The sequence below is a fragment of the Saccoglossus kowalevskii genome, chromosome 17 (assembly GCF_978046115.1).
Source record: "Saccoglossus kowalevskii chromosome 17, keSacKowa6.1, whole genome shotgun sequence".
NCBI classification, from domain to species: domain Eukaryota; kingdom Metazoa; phylum Hemichordata; class Enteropneusta; family Harrimaniidae; genus Saccoglossus; species Saccoglossus kowalevskii.
Genome location: NC_140657.1, coordinates 28,222,408 through 28,245,494, shown reverse-complemented (window position 1 = coordinate 28,245,494; position 23,087 = coordinate 28,222,408). Strand labels below are relative to the sequence as shown.

At 34.2% G+C, this 23,087-nt stretch overlaps 1 protein-coding gene across 1 annotated transcript in view; it reads left to right on the top strand.

The window, feature by feature from the left end:
• LOC102805738 (putative RNA polymerase II subunit B1 CTD phosphatase RPAP2) overlaps positions 1–22,178 on the top strand; it is a 68,605-nt gene extending 46,427 nt beyond the window's left edge. The window contains exon 8 of the mRNA XM_006821399.3: positions 21,419–22,178. Coding sequence (XP_006821462.2) covers positions 21,419–21,554 — 136 coding nt within the window. The 3' untranslated portion in view covers positions 21,555–22,178. The remainder of the gene's footprint in view (positions 1–21,418) is intronic.
• Positions 22,179–23,087: the final 909 nt, after the last annotated feature.

The window sequence follows — 23,087 nt, the reverse complement described above, 5'->3', positions numbered from 1 at the left end:
TATGACCAGAAAGCTTAATATAAACATGTGTGGTAATCGTAACACCACACTGTCGCATGCAATATATACCAATAAAAACACATTGTTTTTTACCAAAACTTAGAAACCACACAGCACAATGACAGTGTCCCATTCTCTTGTGTTCACTGTTACCATGGTTACCCTGTTTGAGGGGCAAAAAAAGTTGCGCTCTCACTTTCAACTAAGGTATTTTTATTGATGAGCTGTGTTTTCTTTGAAGTCTTTGAAAGCCATGAAATGCTGTATTGCCATTTATGCATAAAATTTTCAAAAAACAGATTGACAGTGCACAAAAAGTCCATATATTGTAGACTAACAGTGAAACGATTGATTATAGATTGATTTTGTCACAATATTGTTACTGCAATATGCACTAAAATATGCGCACATATTGAAAAATGTCCTACCATAAGAATTGTTATTAGTTTTTGTTCAAGAGCAGGACATAAGTGTGAACATAGTTTTTATTTGGTTCAGATATGAACCTCCTGTACAAGTGTGAACATAGTTTTTATTTGGTTCAGATATGAACCTCCTGTACAAGTGTGAACATAGTTTTTATTTGGTTCACCACCTGTGTACTACATTTATTTCATAAGGTACTTCATAAGACGAAGCAAAACATATGTTGTGGTGTCATGCTTTAGGCATCTTCACCAAAGTAGCCTGTCATTGAAGCTAAAAGTCAATAGCCTCAGTGAATGTAGTCAATGCATAAACCAATATGTCTGAACAGAGGGTGTTTTCTCTAGCCTTGGGTCATCTCGAAATTGAATTTTTTTTTTTTTTTTTTAACTAATGCAGTTCTGTCATGCCAATACTGACATGATTATGGTTACATTTTTTTTTCTCTAAATATGTATAGTGTATTTTTATTAGTTGTTAATTAATTAGTTAATTTGTTTGTTATTATTAGTTGTTAATGGAACTGTTTTGAGTATATAGCTCTATCTAATTTCTGTGTGAGAATGGAGGGTGGGGGTGGGGGTGGGGGTGGGGGTTTAATTTTTAGCTCACATATAATTCATTCGCTGGTTTCCCAGGTTCACAGCATTCTGATGAGCTATTATATGTTCACATTGTGAACTCAAGCCTCACCTCTCCACTCCTCACCTCCTCTCCCCTCCCCTCCCTCCATGCTGACAAACAATTTACACCAGAATGCACAAGTTTCAAAGGTATAATGGTGGTACTCAAAACTGTTGATTAATGTCCACTGCTGTGTAATAAGTTTGAAAACATTTTTTTTGTTTTTGAACCTGATAAAAATTATCATCTTTTAGACTATTTAGATAAAAGTTAGACATTTATGCAAAGTCAACTGAAAAACTTAATCTGAAAAAATTGTAGGGTTGTGATATTGCCAAAAAGTCATAAGTCTTCATAATTAAGTTCATTGCTAATGAGTTAATTATGATAAAATCACCATTTGGGCTGATAAGATTCAAATGTGTATGAATAATACAATGCATGAGTGAGTTTTGGTCATGACAGTCCATATGGTCTTGTATCTGACACTTAAACTTGTACAATGGCGTGTTATAATAGAAATAATGCACTATGAGTCAGATGCGATATATGTCGTCGTATCATCTACGGTTTTAACAAAATATCAGCATTTGTATTTGAATACATCGTACAGCGAATGTATTGTTTGAGACGTGTCTAAGCGTATGATGTACGAGGACATAAATTGTGGTGTTTTGTTAATGACCTTATCATTATACAACTTTGGAAAGAAAAGTTCGCCTAAACTATCGCTTTTGTAGTTTGGCGCCAGGCGCTGTTGGTGAAATATTTTAAATTTACACAATTGAACGTGCCACACGTGTGCATTCCACTGGCGCAAATTCATTTCGTACATGATTCCCAGACTTGTTCGGGCCCTGAGAACGGCTGTAACTGCTCTCCTATGCTTTCATACAAGGTAGAAAGACTGTGTGGCATATTTATTTGTACAGTTCTCTTGGCAAATATCTTCACTGTACTGTTGCATGTAATACAAGGAGAGGCAATCAATTAGTTAACCACTGCCAGCATTCTCATAAGACATTACGTGAGAGTCAGTCAGCAAATTTAGAGTTTGAATCTTACCCCTAGTTAAATTTGATTACAAAAATATATTTTCTGATTAAAGTTAGCCCAATTAGAGGGTAATTTTGTTTTATATCATATTGACAACGTCAAGAGGTCAAACAGAATACAATAATGTTGTAAATTTGCATAATTATTAGATGCTGATACCAAAAATTATTGTATTTTTAAACTCTATTAGGGTAAACTTGTATAAAAATAGTAATAATGCGAAATAACAGATAGGATGGTCTTGGACCAATGTGTAAACTGCTCAAAGTGGATGATTATTATTGATAAATTGTTATTATTAAACAAATTTCAAAAGATAACCATAGTCTCTTCAACACTATTTAAAGGTTTGTTTTTTTGTTTTTTCCAAAGTATCCAAACAACCAAAATCTTCATAAATTTATCAAAAGTTTTTTCATTAAATCATTTATAGCTAGATATATTTTCCAACAAACTGTTCAAGGTATTGACATATATTACATGCTGCTTCACCACCATATTGTTTCCCGAGAACACGGACAAAAAGAAATTAGTTTTCTAATAAAGCTGATCTCTCGCAGGGTCTTGAGTGTCTGCTGGATGCAGGCATTCATTGTCTGTGTCCATATGCTCTGCGCGTCTTTCAAAATAATCAATCATTCTTAGAAATACAACCTAATCTGATGATATCATTTGAGTACTGGTCACTGGTAGCATAGTGGTTGTCGCATCAGACTCATGACCAGTAGACCAAAGTTCAAATCCTACCTTAGGCGGAACATCAACACAAACTCAATGGGAAGGCCAATTCCACTGGCCGAGATTCATTAACTAACGAATGCGACTTTGGGGGAATCTTGGTTAAGGTCTGCAGGTGCTTGTGTTCGACCGAACCTGGTTGACGCCAGGATAGCGCATTAAAATTGCCATTTTATAGGAAGATGGCAACACAGTCCTGTCATGTAGTCCCAAACATGAATATCACTTCTGTGGCAAAAATGCACTATGTGTCATATTCATAGGACTAGCGCTTGCAATTTGCACATACAAAAAAGAAAAAGTCGGGAGAGACAACAGTGACACTCAATTTCTGTCGCCTGGCACAAAAAATCTTTAAAAAAAAATCATTTGAGTAGAATGATAGATACACTCGTCTACTGCTCATTTAAATCAAGTATGTTTTTTCACTTTTGTAAAATCATCAACTGTTAAAACAATTGTTTTATAAAAACAGACATTACAGATTCTATTCCTACAAGAACAAAAACATGTAACACGTAATTTTTGACTTTTTTAGCATATTCTCATTCAGTTCCAAAATCACTGCGACACAATTTCCGAAGTTCTGTTAGTTGTGTTCTGCACTCTAGTACTGGGTAATATTAAGTACACTCCATATATTTGCATATCGACTAGACCCAGTTGCATTCACACATGGGAGGGACCACCAACTTACGAAGAATTACAAATTTCCAGTCATTTTAACTTTTCTCAGTACAGTAACCATGCAGGGAAGGTTACATTATAGTTATATGGTTACAAAAAATTGCAGAATAACAGAAAATGCTTAGTGACATAAATTTAAAATGCTATGGGACAACCTTTCACCACCAGTTCCCTTTTTTCATCATAAATTCACAAAACAGTCTTTTTTATAGTCTACACTTTCCTTCAGAACATTGAAAAAAATAGCAAAATTTTTTAAGTGAAACCTGAAAATTGACTCAAATTTTGTTTGTTGGTTCCAAAATTAGGGTTCTTTCCATAAATATTGAAGAATATAAGAAAAAAGTGCAGACAAATTTAGGTGAGAATGTCTGGTGGTGAAAAGACTAATACTTCTGTAACACCTGACACTAATATTTTGATGTTTTTTCTTCCTTTCCATGGATGATAATGTGATTTTTAAAAGATGACCATTTCCTATAAAAAAGCAATTAGAAACATTTCGCTTGTGTCCTCATGAGTCAATATTTCTCATCTTTTTTTTTTTTTGTTTTTCAATCAAGACCTGTGGGGAATGGATAATTATGTACATTTGGTGCAAAGTTACCAACAAATTGTAGAAAAGTAAAAAAAAAAAATTGCAAAATGTGGCGGGAAAAGTTGCGACATTTAAATAAGAGTTGAGTTGCAGTGTTCGGATGGTTATAGTGGTAACTTGATAAAATATTTACTTTTTTCAAAGCAAAGAACAAAGTTTCCGTAGAAAGTAGCTCAAACCAATGTACAAGCTGGTGAAACGTGTAGAGACCAGAACGTGATGTTGGTGAAGAGACCAAGGCGGGATGGGAATTCTTCACTATTGTTGTGGTTTTAAATAAAGTCACTGGACAGAAAGTAAACAGAAAACCATATTGTGGAAAAGCATGTCTCATACCCATGTTGCAGTGTCTACCTCTTTACTTACGGTACTCTAGCCATCAATGGGTGCTTGACAACAAGCTTTGTTTGTGAAGATGTCTCACGGTTGATTTGATTTGTTTTTGAAAACCACTCTAAGCATATGTCTGCTTTGTCTGCTGTATGACTTGTTTAATACTTACTTTGAGGTTGGTTGTCAAACTGATTTAATTAAGGTAAATTTAAGCTGTCCTTGGTACTCAGCGAAAAAAAAAAATTATTCTCTTTTATTTTCGTAGTAACATTTATATGAATTATTTCCTATATGTTGCATGCATGTGACTGAGGTGTAACTGTGGTCTGAATACTTTAAAGCCATTTATTTTAACTGGCATTTAATTTCATTATTTTGATGTTTTAAACAATTTCACTGGGTTTTACTTTTAATTTCACAAACTTGCCAAGGAAACAATGAATTCTATTGTTATTTTACCTGTTCATGTGAAATATACTGAACGAATTTTACTTATCAGCAAAAAAGCGAAATTATAATTCAGCGAAAAATGAGTTATATTCTAATGATTCATCATACAATAAAATCAATTTTTGGTTTATTTGAGCTTCTATTAAAGATGTGATTTTTAGTTTTCGGGGGCAGACATCCGTCATTTTCACCACCTGGCAACCATCACGGTGAATACAAAGACCGAAAACTTTCAGAAAACTGTACTTTAGCTAGTAGTTCAACATATATAAATTTGGTTGCTCAGGATTACTTTAAAGTTGAGTTTGTGCTGTTTCCTCGACTAGCTTTTTTCACCCGATCAGCGTTTCACAGCAGCTCACGTAGAGCCCCTTAACATATTTCAGAACTCAGGCATAAAACTGATTCTGTCCAGGCATATTATTCAAATTAAAAAGCCATGTCATTTGCATACTTGATAGCTATGTTTAATGTTTTAAAAAAAAAATTCTATTGTCTATAGAAAATGGTTGCAATTTCAGGCAGCATTTCAGGCAACAAATTGTTAATTCATTCCATTAGATTCCAGAGTTCCAGGTCGGAGTTTGACTTCTTCCACACGTCTAAGCTGATCTTCGTTGATGCTAACCCACAAATTAGTAGACAGTAAATGTTTGGCAAAACAATTTTCCTGCCAACATACAGTGCTCACTATAAAGTGAATATTTTTTTCACTTATATCTCAGTAACTGTACAAAATATATTAATTATTTGAATGCCATTGTCAAGTTTGGCACCATCTACACAATTATTTTGCATAGTCTGCTTCTCCCCACATGAAATATTGATAAAAGTTGACCACCCCCACAAGTTAGACCACCCCCATTTCAAGAGTTGGACCACCCCATTTCAAGAGTTGGACCACCCCATTTCTAGAATTTGACCACCCCCATTTCTAGAATTTGACCACCCCCATTTCTAGAATTTGACCACCCTCATTTCTAGAATTTGACCACCCCCATTTCTAGAATTTGACCACCCCCATTTCTAGAATTTGACCACCCCCATTTCTAGAGTTAGACCACCCACATTTCTAGAGTTAGACCACCCCCATTTCTAGAGTTAGACCACCCCCATTTCTAGAGTTAGACCACCCCCTTTCTGGAGTTAGACCATGGAGGTAATAAGAATTTCTCTTATTACCTCCATGGTTAGACCATCCCCCTTTTCAAAAGTTGGACCAACCCAATTTCCAGAGTTAGACCACTCAATTTCCAGAGTTGAACCACACCTATGTCTTGAGTTGGCCCACCCCCATTTCTAGAGTTAGACCACCCCATTTCAAGAGTTGGACCACCCCCATTTCTATAATTTGACCACCCTTATTTCTAGAATTAGACCACCCCCTTTTCAAGGGTTGGACAACCCTCTTTCCTAGATTTGACCACCCCCATTTCTAGAGTTTGAACACCCCCATTTCTAGAGTTGGCCCACCCCATTTCTAGATTTAGACCACCCCCATTTCAAGAGTTGGACCACCCCCATTTCTATAATTTGACCACCCTTATTTCTAGAGTTTGACCACATCTATTTCTAGAGTTAGACCACCCCATTTCAAGAGTTGGACCACCCCCAATTCTATAATTTGACCACCCCTGTTTCAAGAGTTTGACCACCCCATTTCTAGAGTCTGGTGTGTCATATGTTCTGTAACTAACATGTAAGGGGTATAGAGTAACAATACCAAATCATTGTTGTCATCACATGTGATTTTAATGTAATGTTATGTTGCATATATTGAACAAACATTAATGAACACATTTCAATCAGATTTAAAATAGAATTTGATCAAAAAAATAATAATTCCTTGTACATCCCTGCATCTTGTTGTGTTAATCCCAATCAGATGTGGTCTGTAAGAGGGACTTAATATGTTTTGGGTTCCATCTGTTGATGTCATTACTCATCGCTTTATGCTATTGTTCTAACATTATTGTTATATCATCATATATTGATAAATATGATGTCATCAGTTTATGCCATTATTATGATATCATATTTTAATTGATCAATATGATGTCATCACTTTATGTTATTGTTATATTATCATATCTTGATTAATGCGTCATCACTTTATGCCATTATTATAAAATATTTTAATTGATCAATATTGTGTCATCATTTTCTACTGTCCTCATTCCATTGATAGCAATTCATCAACAAATACAGTACATTTTTTGTCCATTTTATTGTGATTATTCTCGAAGGACTACTCTTGAATATATATTATTTCTTTCAATTAAAGCCATGTCATTATCGCTGTCACCATGATTTGTTCATCACCTGTTTGCAACAACCTGTCCCAGTTCAAACTGTAAATTTTAACATCCGGAATCTGGCTGCATTTCCAGTCATATAGTCTCATAACCATCCCAAATATGTCCCTCCGTGCAGTTCTGTCTCCTGCCTTGTCTCCGACACTTTCCAGTTGAGTCGCATTCTCGTTATCATGCCATAAGAGTTATTATCTGTCGTGCAACGTCTCGCCTTATCCCTTATCTGAACTGGACGATGTTATTAATATGTCGTTTTACTTGGACACGTGCACCCAGTTGTTGGAAGTATTAATCTAGCCAGTTTATAGAGAATCAAGGTCAGGAACAAGTAGCTAATTTTGTCTCGCTAATTAATGCTGTGTGTCCATTTTACTCGTATTATTGTAGCATTTATAAACATGTGGCCTCGAAATCATAATAATCCTCTGTTCTTTACTATGCCGATTGTGATTAAATGTGTCCATTTAATTAACATTCAATGTTTTGTCATTCTTTGGGTAATTGTCCCTTTGTCAATTGCTTGACATTGTCACAAAGCGTAGCATATTGTCCTCATGCCGAGTATTGGCACTCAATAGTGAGTATTCTCAGTCTGTTTGACACTGTTTGGTTTCCTTTTTATTTCACTTGTGATGCAATAAGGGTTTTTTTTGTTTTGTTTTTCCCAGTTTTATGTAAATAATAACCAGAGTCTTGAATTGAGATGAGAGTTTCGAGAGTTTTTTTTTGTGCGGAATTTGAGTGAGTTCAAATATTTTTGAAAAAAAATTGATTGACACACTTCTCATTGAAGAAATATCCTTTCTCTTAATTTGCACGTTTAGCCATATTGTTACCCAGAATACACTGTGTTTGCACCTTGGGGGGGAAACTCATTATAATACATGTTTAACAAAATAAAGTACTTTATTTTCACTTGGAATTTATTTTCGCTATTTTCGCTGAAAGGTTGATTCAGTGAAACTAAAATTCAGTATATATACCTTCTTTCCTATATTTTACATTCAACTCATTAAAAATCAGTAAAAATAAACTTCATACAAAACACCCAAAATGTTATTTCAGCAAAAATTAATTCCAGCTAAAATAAAGTATTCTACAGTATAGGATAGAAATCCCAGGATCTAGTACCCCACACAGTTTATTAAAATGTATTTTTAAAAAATAGCCCTCTAGTGTTGAAAATGAGAAATGAAGGTTTTGTTAACATGATCATGCCTTTCATTGTCATTTAAAAAATATTATAAAAATTATTTTAAAAAAAATTTTTCAACCCCATATTACACATACTTATATCAAGTAAACATTATCAAGGTCATGTACATATAATAAGAGGAAATTATGGCTTGAACAGATACAATTTTGTTGTTTGTTTGTTTGAATTTCTTTCTTCATATATATTCTATCTAATTTATTTCACAACGAGCAAAAAATTAAATACAAAAAAATTACGAATTTTTAAAGAAACAAAAAGAAATTATAGAAACTGAAAATTGATTGAATAAACAGAACATAAATGGTAAACTTATAAAACCCATCGAATAAAATCAATAACCGGAGATGATTTAACACTTTCTTTATAGTACTCATTCAACTAGGTGAATATGTGTTGAATGAAGTTTAAAAAGTTGGAAAGGACCGTAAAATCTTATCAGGGGCATTAAAAACAATTTGGATATAAGGAGTGCCATAGATACCACAACTTCTTAATTTTAGTTAATATATTCGTGCAGTGCAGCTTCATAAATTACACAGCTTATTCTCTAAAATTACATATTAACAGGCGTGGCACTTTTGTCTTTTTCCATATTCTAAAAACCATATGTTTTATAATTTGTTTGTTTTTTCATGAACAGTATATATCTTTTGTTATGAAAAATAGGTTAGATGCATGTGCAGGGAAAAACATAACAGTGAAAGAAAACTATTTTTATTAGATGTTTTCAGTTTTGGAACATTTTTATTTATTTTTTTTTTTTTTTTTGGACATGGCTTGATCATCCTATAAAGTCTGACTTGTAGATTTCAGACGTCCTCACCAAGATACCCACAGTTCCCGTTCTATCTATTAAGAAAATTAATATGTTGGGCCGGCCAGGCATTCACCTCGATTATGACAAGTAAACGGGTTACCCTTCAGTGATCATGGATAATGTGTACGACTGGAGAATGATGGGACACAACTCTGCTTGACTGCTTCTAATATATCCCAGAACAAGTTTTTAATTTTATAATTACTCGCCGCTACAGTGTCTGCCGTGCTGACGCATTATTCTGACCTCGCTTCGCTTCCTCTTCTTTCAAGCGCTTCTTGGGACGCTATAAAAACTTTTCTTTTTTGTAGATTAACAATAAATTAAAAGCAAATAGCTGACAAATTAAAAGGATTAATATTTGGTTATCGATTAAATTGCGTTCTTTTGTCAAAACGGTTTCCGGCATCCTTTGAAATTAACTCATCTATTTAAACTATAGTGTTATTAAAAAAAATTAATGCATGATAATTGCATCACACGTGCTTTGTTTTTTAGCATTTTTGTGGTTTGTTTTCTTTGTCACTTTTATGATATTAATTGTTACAAAACCACATAATGTAAGTAAAATAACGTTTGTTTAACCCTTCGAGCATCATCATTTTTTTCTAGTCAAATTTTGGTGAGACGTTTTACCAGTTTTTATGTGTTTTTCTTGAATATTAATGACAATTTCAGACTAAATGAATGTAATTTCAAATGCCTGCAGATCTTAATCGAAATTTTGTAATAAATATGAAAGAAATGTTGAGGCTTTTATTTTGTAAAACTGTGACAAAAGTTGTTGATTATACTTGTATTTTTAGGACCATCACAGCATATGGCACAATATCTGGGTCTGACGAATAGTTGAACATTACCGTGCATTTCCATAGTTTCAGCTGTAAGTGAGTTCACAGCATCTTAGGGGGTCAGCAAGTCTGTCAAATCACATGTAGAGTTTTAAGTGAATTCACAGCATCTTAGGGAGTCAGTGAGTCTGTCAAATCACATGTAGAATTATAAGTGAGTTCAAAGCATCTTAGGGGGTCAGCAAGTCTGTCAAATCACATGTAGAATTTTAAGTGAGTTCACAGCATCTGAAGGGGTCAGCAAGTCTGTCAAATCACATGTAGAGTTTTAAGTGAATTCACAGCATCTTAGGGAGTCAGTGAGTCTGTCAAATCACTTGTAGAATTATAAGTGAGTTCAAAGCATCTTAGGGGGTCAGCAAGTCTGTCAAATCACATGTAGAGTTTTAAGTGAATTCACAGCATCTTAGGGAGTCGGTGAGTCTGTCAAATCACATGTAGAATTTTAAGTGAGTTCACAGCATCTTAAGGGGTCAGCAAGTCTGTCAAATCACATGTAGAATTTTAAGTGAGTTAACAGCATCTTAGGAAGTCAGCAAATCTGTCAAATCACATTTAGAAATTATAAGTGAGTTCAAAGCATCTTAGGGAGTCAGCACGTCTGTCAAATCACATGTAGAGTTTTAAGTGAATTCACAGCATCTTAGGGAGTCGGTGAGTCTGTCAAATCATATGTAGAATTATAAGTGAGTTCAAAGCATCTTAGGGGGCTGGCAAGTCTGTCAAATCACATGTAGAATTTTAAGTGAGTTCACAGCATCTTATGAAGTCAGCAAATCTGTCAAATCACATGTAGAATTATAAGTGAGTTCAAAGCATCTTAGGGGGTCAGCAAGTTTGTCAAATCACATGTAGAATTTTAAGTGAATTCACAGCATCTTAGGGGGTCAGCAAGTCTGTCAAATCACATGTAGAATTTTAAGTGAATTCACAGCATCTTAGGGGGTCAGCAAGTCTGTCAAATCACATGTAGAATTTTAAGTGAGTTAACAGCATCTTAGGGAGTCAGCAAATCTGTCAAATCACATGTAGAATTATAAGTGAATTCACAGCATCTTAGGGGGTCAGCAAGTCTGTCAAATCACATGTAGAATTTTAAGTGAGTTAACAGCATCTTAGGGAGTCAGCAAGTCTGTCAAATCACATGTAGAATTTTAAGTGAGTTAACAGCATCTTAGGGGGTCAGCAAGTCTGTCAAATCACATGTAGAATTTTAAGTGAATTCACAGCATCTTAGGGGGTCAGCAAGTCTGTCAAATCACATGTAGAATTTTAAGTGAGTTAACAGCATCTTAGGGAGTCAGCAAGTCTGTCAAATCACATGTAGAATTTTAAGTGAGTTAACAGCATCTTAGGGAGTCAGCAAGTCTGTCAAATCACATGTAGAATTTTAAGTGAGTTAACAGCATCTTAGGGAGTCAGCAAGTCTGTCAAATCACATGTAGAATTTTAAGTGAGTTAACAGCATCTTAGGGGGTCAGCAAGTCTGTCAAATCACATGTAGAATTTTAAGTGAGTTAACAGCATCTTAGGGGGTCAGCAAGTCTGTCAAATCACATGTAGAATTTTAAGTGAGTTAACAGCATCTTAGGGAGTCAGCAAGTCTGTCAAATCACATGTAGAATTTTAAGTGAGTTAACAGCATCTTAGGGGGTCAGCAAGTCTGTCAAATCACATGTAGAATTTTAAGTGAGTTAACAGCATCTTAGGGGGTCAGCAAGTCTGTCAAATCACATGTAGAATTTTAAGTGAGTTAACAGCATCTTAGGGGGTCAGCAAGTCTGTCAAATCACATGTAGAATTTTAAGTGAGTTAACAGCATCTTAGGGGGTCAGCAAGTCTGTCAAATCACATGTAGAATTTTAAGTGAGTTAACAGCATCTTAGGGGGTCAGCAAGTCTGTCAAATCACATGTAGAATTTTAAGTGAGTTAACAGCATCTTAGGGAGTCAGCAAGTCTGTCAAATCACATGTAGAATTTTAAGTGAGTTAACAGCATCTTAGGGGGTCAGCAAGTCTGTCAAATCACATGTAGAATTTTTAGTGAGTTAACAGCATCTTAGGGAGTCAGCAAGTCTGTCAAATCACATGTAGAATTTTAAGTGAGTTAACAGCATCTTAGGGGGTCAGCAAGTCTGTCAAATCACATGTAGAATTTTAAGTGAGTTAACAGCATCTTAGGGGGTCAGCAAGTCTGTCAAATCACATGTAGAATTTTTAGTGAGTTAACAGCATCTTAGGGAGTCAGCAAGTCTGTCAAATCACATGTAGAATTTTAAGTGAGTTAACAGCATCTTAGGGGGTCAGCAAGTCTGTCAAATCACATGTAGAATTTTAAGTGAGTTAACAGCATCTTAGGGGTCAGCAAGTCTGTCAAATCACATGTAGAATTTTAAGTGAGTTAACAGCATCTTAGGGAGTCAGCAAGTCTGTCAAATCACATGTAGAATTTTAAGTGAGTTAACAGCATCTTAGGGGGTCAGCAAGTCTGTCAAATCACATGTAGAATTTTTAGTGAGTTAACAGCATCTTAGGGAGTCAGCAAGTCTGTCAAATCACATGTAGAATTTTAAGTGAGTTAACAGCATCTTAGGGGGTCAGCAAGTCTGTCAAATCACATGTAGAATTTTAAGTGAGTTAACAGCATCTTAGGGGGTCAGCAAGTCTGTCAAATCACATGTAGAATTTTTAGTGAGTTAACAGCATCTTAGGGAGTCAGCAAGTCTGTCAAATCACATGTAGAATTTTAAGTGAGTTAACAGCATCTTAGGGGGTCAGCAAGTCTGTCAAATCACATGTAGAATTTTAAGTGAGTTAACAGCATCTTAGGGGGTCAGCAAGTCTGTCAAATCATTTGTAGAATTCAAATGCTGAAAAAGTGTTATATGAAGCATCAATAGAATTGGTTTGTTATACAGTATGTCCATTCCCTCTTTTCTTCACAAAATAGTCCCATTTATAGTCTACACTTTCATTCAGAAGATTGGGACAAAAATATCCAATTTTTATGAGTAAAAACTGCAAATTTTGTCTCTAAAATTAGGGATCATTTCCAGAAATATTGAAGAATATAAGAAAAAGAGCAGACAACTTTGGGCGAGAAAGTCTGGTGGTGAAAAGGTTAACTGATGGGGCTTCATGAAAGCAGACTTCGAACATGGAATATTTTGTACTTTCTTTGTTATAGTTGCTTTGACTGTGCTTCATAGCAGGATTCAAATCAAAACTGCTTTGCATGGAAGGGTTTTTGATTGTCCAGACAAAAATAAATCAGTCAGTTGCCGACATACATACAACTATTGATTTTGTTTAATGGTACATTTTATTAGTAACTACATATGCTTTTTTTCATTCATAAAATTTATGCTAATTGTTAAAGCGGAGGGGTCGTCACCTGCGCATGCGCGGGAATTGAGTCTCAAGTGACGATAACAACGCATGCTTAAAACCCAAAGGCTCATGGGTAGATGCATGTTTATAAACAATGACATGCTATGGCCATCTCACGCATGCATTCTATTCTATTCTATTCTATTCTATTCTATTCTATTCTATTCTATTCTATTCTATTCTATTCTATTCTATTCGACAGAGGGAATATTTTCTTATTGCTTTAAATGAAAAATAGTCTACAGCAATTTGAAGTTTTAAGTTTTGAAAATTGACCTTCTTGCTCATCTGCTTTAAATCTTTCCCCACGAAAATGTTTCTAGCCAAAATAGTCTGTGTAATTGTTTTCTTTGTGCCTTTGTTTTTTCTTTCGTCGCTTTATTAATTTTTAACCAGATGTGCTTAATTTATAACATTCTTGACCAAAATTAGGCAGAAAAAATAAAACAGAAATTGCAGATTAAGTAAAACTAGGTCAAATCTGAAAATGTGAGTGTATAATACTGTAAAATGCTTTATTTTATAGTGAGACGGATTTTCAGGGAAACCGCAACATTAAAATAACATTTCATTGGGATGTTTAAGCCGGTGAGCAAGTCACAGTGACTATTTTCGTCCTACAAATTGTGTCATATATTACGAAAGTTGAATAGTGATGAAAATTATTAAAGTTACTCACAGCAACAATACTTCTAACTGATAATCCTCTTTCATGCATGCATAACACTCATTTTTTATATAAAACACTCGACTTCAACGCTTGTTGGTGCCAGCAAATTTTTAACATTCTATTATTCTCTGTTGCCGCCGGTTTCTGAGCGATTACTAATTGTCTGATGTAAACAATTATTGTAAAACTCTGCATCCTGACCAATCAATGGATTTGTTCTTTTTTTCCCCCTACCAGTATATCTTACAGTGCCTGTTTGTCGGTGGCTAAAATTTGAATTGATTGGTCGGTTAAAAGGAGATATTCATGTGGCCACGTTCACAAATATTTGTTGTTACGTCTGCTTGCTTAATTTAAAATCCATCTGGTCTTGTGGATACATAAACCTCATAGTTGTTGTTTTATCCGTAAAAATAATGGATCTGGTTTACATATTTTAAACTTTTTGTTGTCAAATCCTTGTCAATGGTCTGCAAAAAAGGTGGAAGATCTCATCGTCATCTGAACATCTTTTGTAAGCCGACTTTCTGGAATAATCATTAATTTAAACAAATTACTTGTTTGGGATGGCCTGCTATAAACAATCTGTGTTTTGTCTTGATTATAAAGCTCTTGTAATGTCCTATTTTCTTCTATGAGTTCTCGTCTCGTTCACAATGCTCAAAGTACCAGGACATCTACGGACATAACTTATTTTAAAGAACTCTTGATAGTTTGGGGTATAATACAATAAAAGAAAAATTACAACTGATATAATAGGCTTTTTTTTTTCTTGTAAGGTTTTGTGAAAATAGCAGGTTGATTTTTCACTCAAAATAGATCCATTTCTGCCAGTAACTTCTTTCAATCCACTTGTTAAATTTGGACCTCGCTCAAAAAACAAGATGTATTGCGCATAATATATGTTAATTGTTTACAAGTGCTGCAAAAAATGTACTTCATAATCAACACAGTAACAATGTAAATACAATTGTTACAATAATATTTTTTTTTTGGTATTGTAATGATAGTTTTCACTCAATCCTGTCTGGTACATGCAATAATAATTGTTGCTGTTACCTTGTCTATATCACAATATCATTATTTTAATTTAAAACATCCTTGTTTTTTTTCTTAGATAAGTATATTGTCTCATATAATAATAATAATAATAATAATAACACAGTTTTATTACACTGTAATGAAATTACAATTTCATTTTTGGTTGAAAGTAATAAAAGATAAGGTAAAAAGGTAAGTAAAAAACTGAACGTTAAAATAACATAAGAATAGGTAGTAAAAAATTAATGTAGTTTGTGTTTTTCAAAACACACTTTCAGATACCGTCTCACATGTCTAATTAGTTTAGGATGGTTAGTATTAATAAGGATAATAAACTTGTTGATATTGTTTTCAGACTGGAAAGTGGGGATTTCCTCGGTAAATATATGATTACCCGGTATAAAAGAATCTATTCATCAGTGGTTTTCCAATGAGGCTTCACAAACATTCATGTCTAGATTGAATACAAAAATCATACTAGTGAGACTATCAAATAAAATCTTGGCTGATAAAGATGTAAAAAACATACACTATCTATTTATGAATCAAAAAGTTAATTTCGTCTCCCATTCATAAAATGCTTCTCATAAATTTGTGTAAAGCTGGTATAACCAAACACAGTGATAGCTGGCTAACCTTTTCCGGCTAAAATGTTTCTGCACTTTTTTCTTATATTCTTCAATATTTCTGGAAATGAACCCTAATTTTGGGGCCAAACTGACAAAATTTCAGTCAATTTTCAGTTTTTACTCCAAAAAATTAGCTACTTTTGTCAGGATCTTCGGGAAGAAAAATGCATACTATAAACGGAACTATTTTGTGAATTTTTGATGAAAAGAGGGAACTGGTGGTGAAAGGGCTAAATAAATACTGAGAATACTCACACACGATCATAGACATTATCCTTTAAAGACGAGTACTTAGTATCACTTTAGAATTAATTCATAGAGCAACCTTGATACAGTTTAATGAAGTAATTAGAATAAAATAACACACAAACAACTGAACTGCAGTCATGAATTGAACCTAATTAATATATTAAAAAGATGACAACATTCTGATGAATTGTCTCTTTTGTTTGAAAAGGAAGCAATCTATCAGCGTCTCTTGGCTAAAATTAAACAATAGTGCTGTACGATATGGACTGACATTTTTTCTAGAAAATGTGCAAACCTAATTGGTTGATATCCATGCATATATTTACTAATTTGCATAAATTAGCCAGGACAACTCATTAGATTTCACTGAAACATGTTACATAGATGCTCTGGATTAATGTGCTGACCTGATAATTTGATACCCCTGCATATTGATCTCCTAATTTGCATAAGTTTAACCAGGCCTACTGATCAAATTTCAATGAAATGCAATCATTACAGAGATGTTTCTATTGTCAAAATAAGTAATATTTTGATTATTCAGTTTACAACATGTGATTTTAGTTTTATATACACTTTTATCAGAGATGCGGTTCTAATAGAACAAATATGGTATAGAAATATTTTCACAGTGCGACTTCAACCAATTTAAGTCTAATTATCCACATACACGAATACGGCAAAGTGTTGTGGGAAAAACATCATTTCTAGATTACCCGGTATATTGAAACCCCTAAATAAAATACTAAAAAGAATACTATCCGTAGTTTTACATGCTGCAGTGCGTACACATTCACCACATGTGTGTACAAATATTGTCTTGGGTTTTATATGAATAATATTGGTGATCTTTATAAGTGCTGGTACGTTGGTAAATATTTTTGAGTGAAATTAATATTGATCACTGCTGTTCATGGTGTTAAGTAAATAATTTGACTGTAAAAATCTCCAATGCTTTGATTGTGGTATGACGTCAGCTGTACGCGAATCATGGGTAATCACAGGTCCCGATTGGCGAAAGTTATTAATTGAATTTACGATGCTATAGACTCATGGGTGGGTCATAAGAAAACTATGAACTCCTCATAAACTCTGAGGTACGGTTGGTATCAAATGTAAATGTTGATGATACTACAAGGGTTGATATGGGTACAATGGGTATCAAATGTGATTGTTGATGACACTACAAGGGTATATGGGTACAGAGGGTATCAAATGTGATTGTTGATGACACTACAAGGGTATATGGGTACAGAGGGTATCAAATGTGATTGTTGATGACACTACAAGGGTATATGGGTACAGAGGGTATCAAATGTGATTGTTGATGACACTACAAGGGTATATGGGTACAGAGGGTATCAAATGTGATTGTTGATGACACTACAAGGGTATATGGGTACAGAGGGTATCAAATGTGATTGTTGATGACACTACAAGGGTATATGGGTACAGAGGGTATCAAATGTGATTGTTGATGACACTACAAGGATATATGGGTACAGGGGGTATCAAATGTGATTGTTGATGACACTACAATGGATAATATGGGTACAGAGGGTATCAAATGTGATTGTTGATGACACTACAATGGATAATATGGGTATAGAGGGTATTAAATGTGATTGTTGATGACACTACAAGGGTTAATATGGATACAGAGGGCATGGAATGTGATTGTTGATGACACTACAAGGGTTAATATGGGTACAGAGGGTATGGAATGTGATTGTTGATGACACTACAAGGGTTAATATGGGTACAGAGAGTATCAAATGTGATTGTTGATGACACTACAAGGGTTAATATGGGTACAGAGGGTATGGAATGTGATTGTTGATGACACTACAAGGGTTAATATGGGTACAGAGGGTATGGAATGTGATTGTTGATGACACTACAAGGGTTAATATGGGTACAGAGGGTATGGAATGTAATTGTTGATGACACTACAAGGGTTAATATGGGTACAGAGGGTATTAAATGTGATTGTTGATGACACTGCAAGGGTTAACATGGGTACAGAGGGTATGGAATGTGATTGTTGATGACACTACAAGGGTTAATATGGGTACAGAGAGTATCAAATGTGATTGTTGATGACACTACAAGGGTTAATATGGGTACAGAGCGTATGGAATGTGATTGTTGATGACACTACAAGGGTTAATATGGGTACAGAGGATATGGAATGTGATTGTTGATGACACTACAAGGGTTAATATGGGTACAGAGGGTATGGAAAGTGATTGTTGATGACACTACAAGGGTTAATATGGGTACAGAGGGTATGGAATGTGATTGTTGATGACACTACAAGGGTTAATACGGGTACAGACAGTATGGAATGTGATTGTTGACACTACAAGGGTTAATATGGGTACAGAGAGTATCAAATGTGATTGTTGATGACACTACATGGGTTAATATGGGTACAGATGGTATGGAATGTGATTGTTGACACTACAAGGGTTAATATGGGTACAGAGGGTATGGAATGTGATTGTTGATGACACTACAAGGGTTAATATGGGTACAGAAGGTATCAAATGTGATTGTTGATGAAAATGTACTGTGGGTGCCAAATACAATTACTAATGACATACTAATTACTAAAGGGTAATTCAAGGTCATATTTATGAAATTCTAAATATACACTGCAATGCTTATTAAGAATTTTATTAAAATTCATTGAAAATACAATTTATTTAAAACCAGGGAGATCATTAATCTGAGAGTGATACATGAAATCTAAATCAATTTGCTACATTTTCCTCCAATCCATCAAGTTACTTGATTATTGTAGAAGTGTTGATTTCCCCTGTCTGATGTGATGAGAATCAGAATTTTTTAGTTTTTTCTGTGTATATTTATTTCTTCTGAAATGATATCTAACTTAATATTTGTATGAATGATGTGAAAACAAATTTTCAAATTCAAATTTTGTGTGAAAAAAATGCAATTTTACAGGCATTATGTGTTACTATGACAACTGTTTTAGTTCTTGTTCTTATGAAATCTGTTGTTGTCTCATAAATGAAAAATTAGATGTGTGTAACCATGACAACACCAATTTTTCCTGATCATTTTAGGTGAGACATGGAATCATCTACTGCTGGAATAATAATTAGTAAAAAGATTTTATCAAAAATTAGAAAAATCCACTTTAATCTTAAACATGTCTTTTTAACTTAAAAATTATTTATCTTCAAACTAAGCATGAATTCTGATTGGTTCATGATATATTTTTTTTTTCTACAAACTGCAACTAAATACTATGCCATTATTTTCTTACCACCGTCAGTGAATGACCAATAACCAGTTTGACTCACAAGAATTAGTGAATGTCATTTTAAACGAGTTGTTGATATAGTCCAGTGACATTTGTAAAGATTATTCTTCAGTAACAAGAAGACTCTGACATCTCATCACTCAATTGTAGTGCCAGAGGTCACATTCTCTTTAACGAATCCACGATCACAATTGTCCCCTGTGTGACCTTAACGTGACAAAAGGTCGTTGTGTAATTAGCCAAGTGAGAGAAGTAATTTGAAATTGATATACTTATTAGAGGAAAATAAGGAGAGCGCTTGGTAACCTCCAACTGCATGTTATCATTAAATGCGTTGCCGTGAGTTACCATCGTAGAGTTGCACTTGTGTCCCATGACCTGCAAACAGAGCTTCTTAAATGATGTCTTCTTAAAATGTGATCTATTTTTTATCTGTCAATTTTAACTTTTTTTAATTTTCGTCTGTGAGATTATTTTTATTCAACGTTTTATATTGTTCTCTCGAATATTTAATCAATTGTTGATTTTTTTTTCCTCCCACCTGCGTATTTGCTATGGTCCGTAGTCACCCAGTAAATCATCCAGAAGTGTTTTGGTTTAGAGCACAGATGGCAACCATGGGTCTTTTTTTTTTACCTTCTTTTGTTTTTGTATATTTCAGAAAACCCAGCCAGCCATACCAAACCTGGAAATGAAATTTTTTTTTTAATCATTCTTACAAAAACAAATCTATTATTCAATAATTCCGGGCACAAAGGATCTCTACGTACTTGCAATCCCTACTTGGAAAATTATATAAATTTTCAACCGTAAAATTTGAAAAGGTGTAAAGATAAAATACTCAATGAGAGGTGAAGTACCTTTGTTCCGGTGCTATGTACTTGTCTGTTAAGCAGTTTTTTATTGAGCGTTTATGAGAGGAAACATCCATTGATCAGTAATCAGGCGTGTCCTGCTGTTATCTCTTTACATCTAGGAGTTTCGTCAATACGCACTTCACTGTCGAAACAATCATTATCAACTGCCGTACTTTCATTTTTTTTTCAAGCCAAGCACACACACACACGTGCAATTTAGGCACGATCGAATCAAAAACGATCCAGAACCTTGTTTTGTCAATGTTCATCATGTTTTCGAATTTTACAACCAGCTAAACGAGCAAACTAATTTGGTTTATGGTTTTTACACAGAATTGCAACAAGACGGCATCAAGACTATGATTGGTAATTGTGTTGCAAAATTAAAGCTAAGGATTTTGCCTCAGGGCGTGATTTTGCTTGTCTGCTTGAAAGAATTGTGCGACTTCAAACTATTAATCCTGATCAATATAGAGACATTTTTATTCCAGGATTCACTTAACGAGGATAAATTGAAATAAAGATGTATTTGTTGGAAGTCAGTTGTGATTAAATTTGATTTGATTATTGCTGTAAACGATCTGTTTCAACTAATGATTGTGAAAATTACTGCATGTTTTAGTTCAAATGACTGTAGGTCTGCTGAGCTATAGGAATGTTGCTATGTCCAAAGTCTGGAGTTTTTTGGTAAAATATTTATGTAAAAAAGTCTATTTTCAACTAGTTTGTAAAAACAACTAGCAGAATTGTTTTGATACTTGGTATGTAGGTGCATTGGGTGGACTTCAAATAGTTTTTTTCATTTCATGGCGATTCTCGTTTTTTAGCAAATATTTTTGTCATTTTGGTAAAAAATGCTATTTTTTGAGAACTACCAACTCAAATGCTTTGATACTTGGTATGAAAGTATATATATATATATATATATATATATATATATCACCATACAAAACATTATCATTGTTTTGAGCAATTCAAGGAAACTAACAGTGAAATTGTGAACAAACAGTTACCGACCTCACCTGCACTAAAATAACTGTAAGCTGACAGAATAATGAACTCACAGTAAGTCCTAAATCGCCCACCCCATCCCACCCCTAACGCATAAGAATTGCAAAAATCACAAAACAGACATTCTGAAAAAAAATATTTTCATACAAATATGTTCTTATATTTCAGGTTATCCAAAATGGACAGTCACCTACAAGATCATTTATCTACAGCTGCTGTTACCACTTACCTGTCAACCATTCTTCAACAAGTTGGCACAAACATGGACGATGTGATGCTTATATTGACAAGTCTGCAGTACTAAACAGTTATGATTAGACTCAATGTACGAAAAACAATGAATGTTACATTTTTATTCTGCTCAGACTTTGGCACAACATTTTACACTTTTTATTGTATTTTTCCGTAATTTCTTTGTTAATTTTCAAACAAAAATTGGACAGAATTTTCCATCAATAATCATCATAATTCATATAAAATCATTACTTTTAAATTTGTTCTCTGTGTCAGAGAAAACTTGATCATTGGATTCATTGTCAAAGGATTTTGTGCTGAAGTCATGGGAAATGTTTTCTGTTAAGTTTTATAAAACAGCTTGTTTTACCATGTCAGTCAACCACAATTAAATCAAAGTTGAACAGCTTAAAAGCACAATATTTTTCGTATTTATAAAAACTAGTAAATTGGACATTTTTGTACATGTATCACAATAAATTATAGAAAGTTTAATTTTTGTTTCCGAAAATACAATTTCTTTAAGTGCAGGATGAAATAGTGTGAAATAAAAATCTGAGGGTTTGTGCTGAGAAGCCATATTACCGAGTTTTCTTTCTTTCAAGAAATCACTTCTAGACTGGGACTATTGTATCATTTACAATAACATGTATTAAAATAATAAATAATAGTCAGAGAAGGTCTTCAGAACCAATCAGCTGTTATTACTGAATCACTACTGCATGCTGGGATGGATGTGTGTCTGTATAATAAATAGTGAGATGGGTCCCAAAGAATGAACAGTCACAATAATTTGCACCAACCAGGATCTAGTACATTACCTGGTACATTGTTTGTGCCAACCAGGATCTAGTATATTACCTGGTACATTGTTTGTATCAACCAGGATCTAGTACATTACCTGGTGCATTGTTTGTACCAATCAGGATCTAGTACATGATCTGGTACATTGTTAGTACCAACCAGGATCTAGTACATTACCTGGTGCATTGTTTGTACCAATCAGGATCTAGTACATGATCTGGTACATTGTTTGTACCAACCAGGATTTAGTACATTACCTGGTACAATGTTTGTATCAACCAAGATCTAGTACATTACCTGGTACATTGTTTGTACCAACCAGGATCTAGTACATGATCTGGTACATTGTTAGTACCAACCAGGATCTAGTACATTACCTGGTGCATTGTTTGTACCTTCCAAGATCTAGTACATTACCTGGTGCATTGTTTGTACCAACCAGGATCTAGTACATTACCTGGTACATTGTTTGTACCAACCAAGATCTAGTACATGATCTGGTACATTGTTAGTACCAACCAGGATCTAGTACATTACCTGGTGCATTGTTTGTACCAACCAGGATCTAGTACATTACCTGGTACAATGTTTGTATCAACCAAGATCTAGTACATTACCTGGTGCATTGTTTGTACCAATCAGGATCTAGTACATGATCTGGTACATTGTTCGTACCAACCGGGATCTAGTACATTACCTAGTGCATTGTTTGTACCAACCAAGATCTAGTACATGATCTGGTACATTGTTAGTACCAACCAGGATCTAGTACATTACCTGGTGCATTGTTTGTACCAAC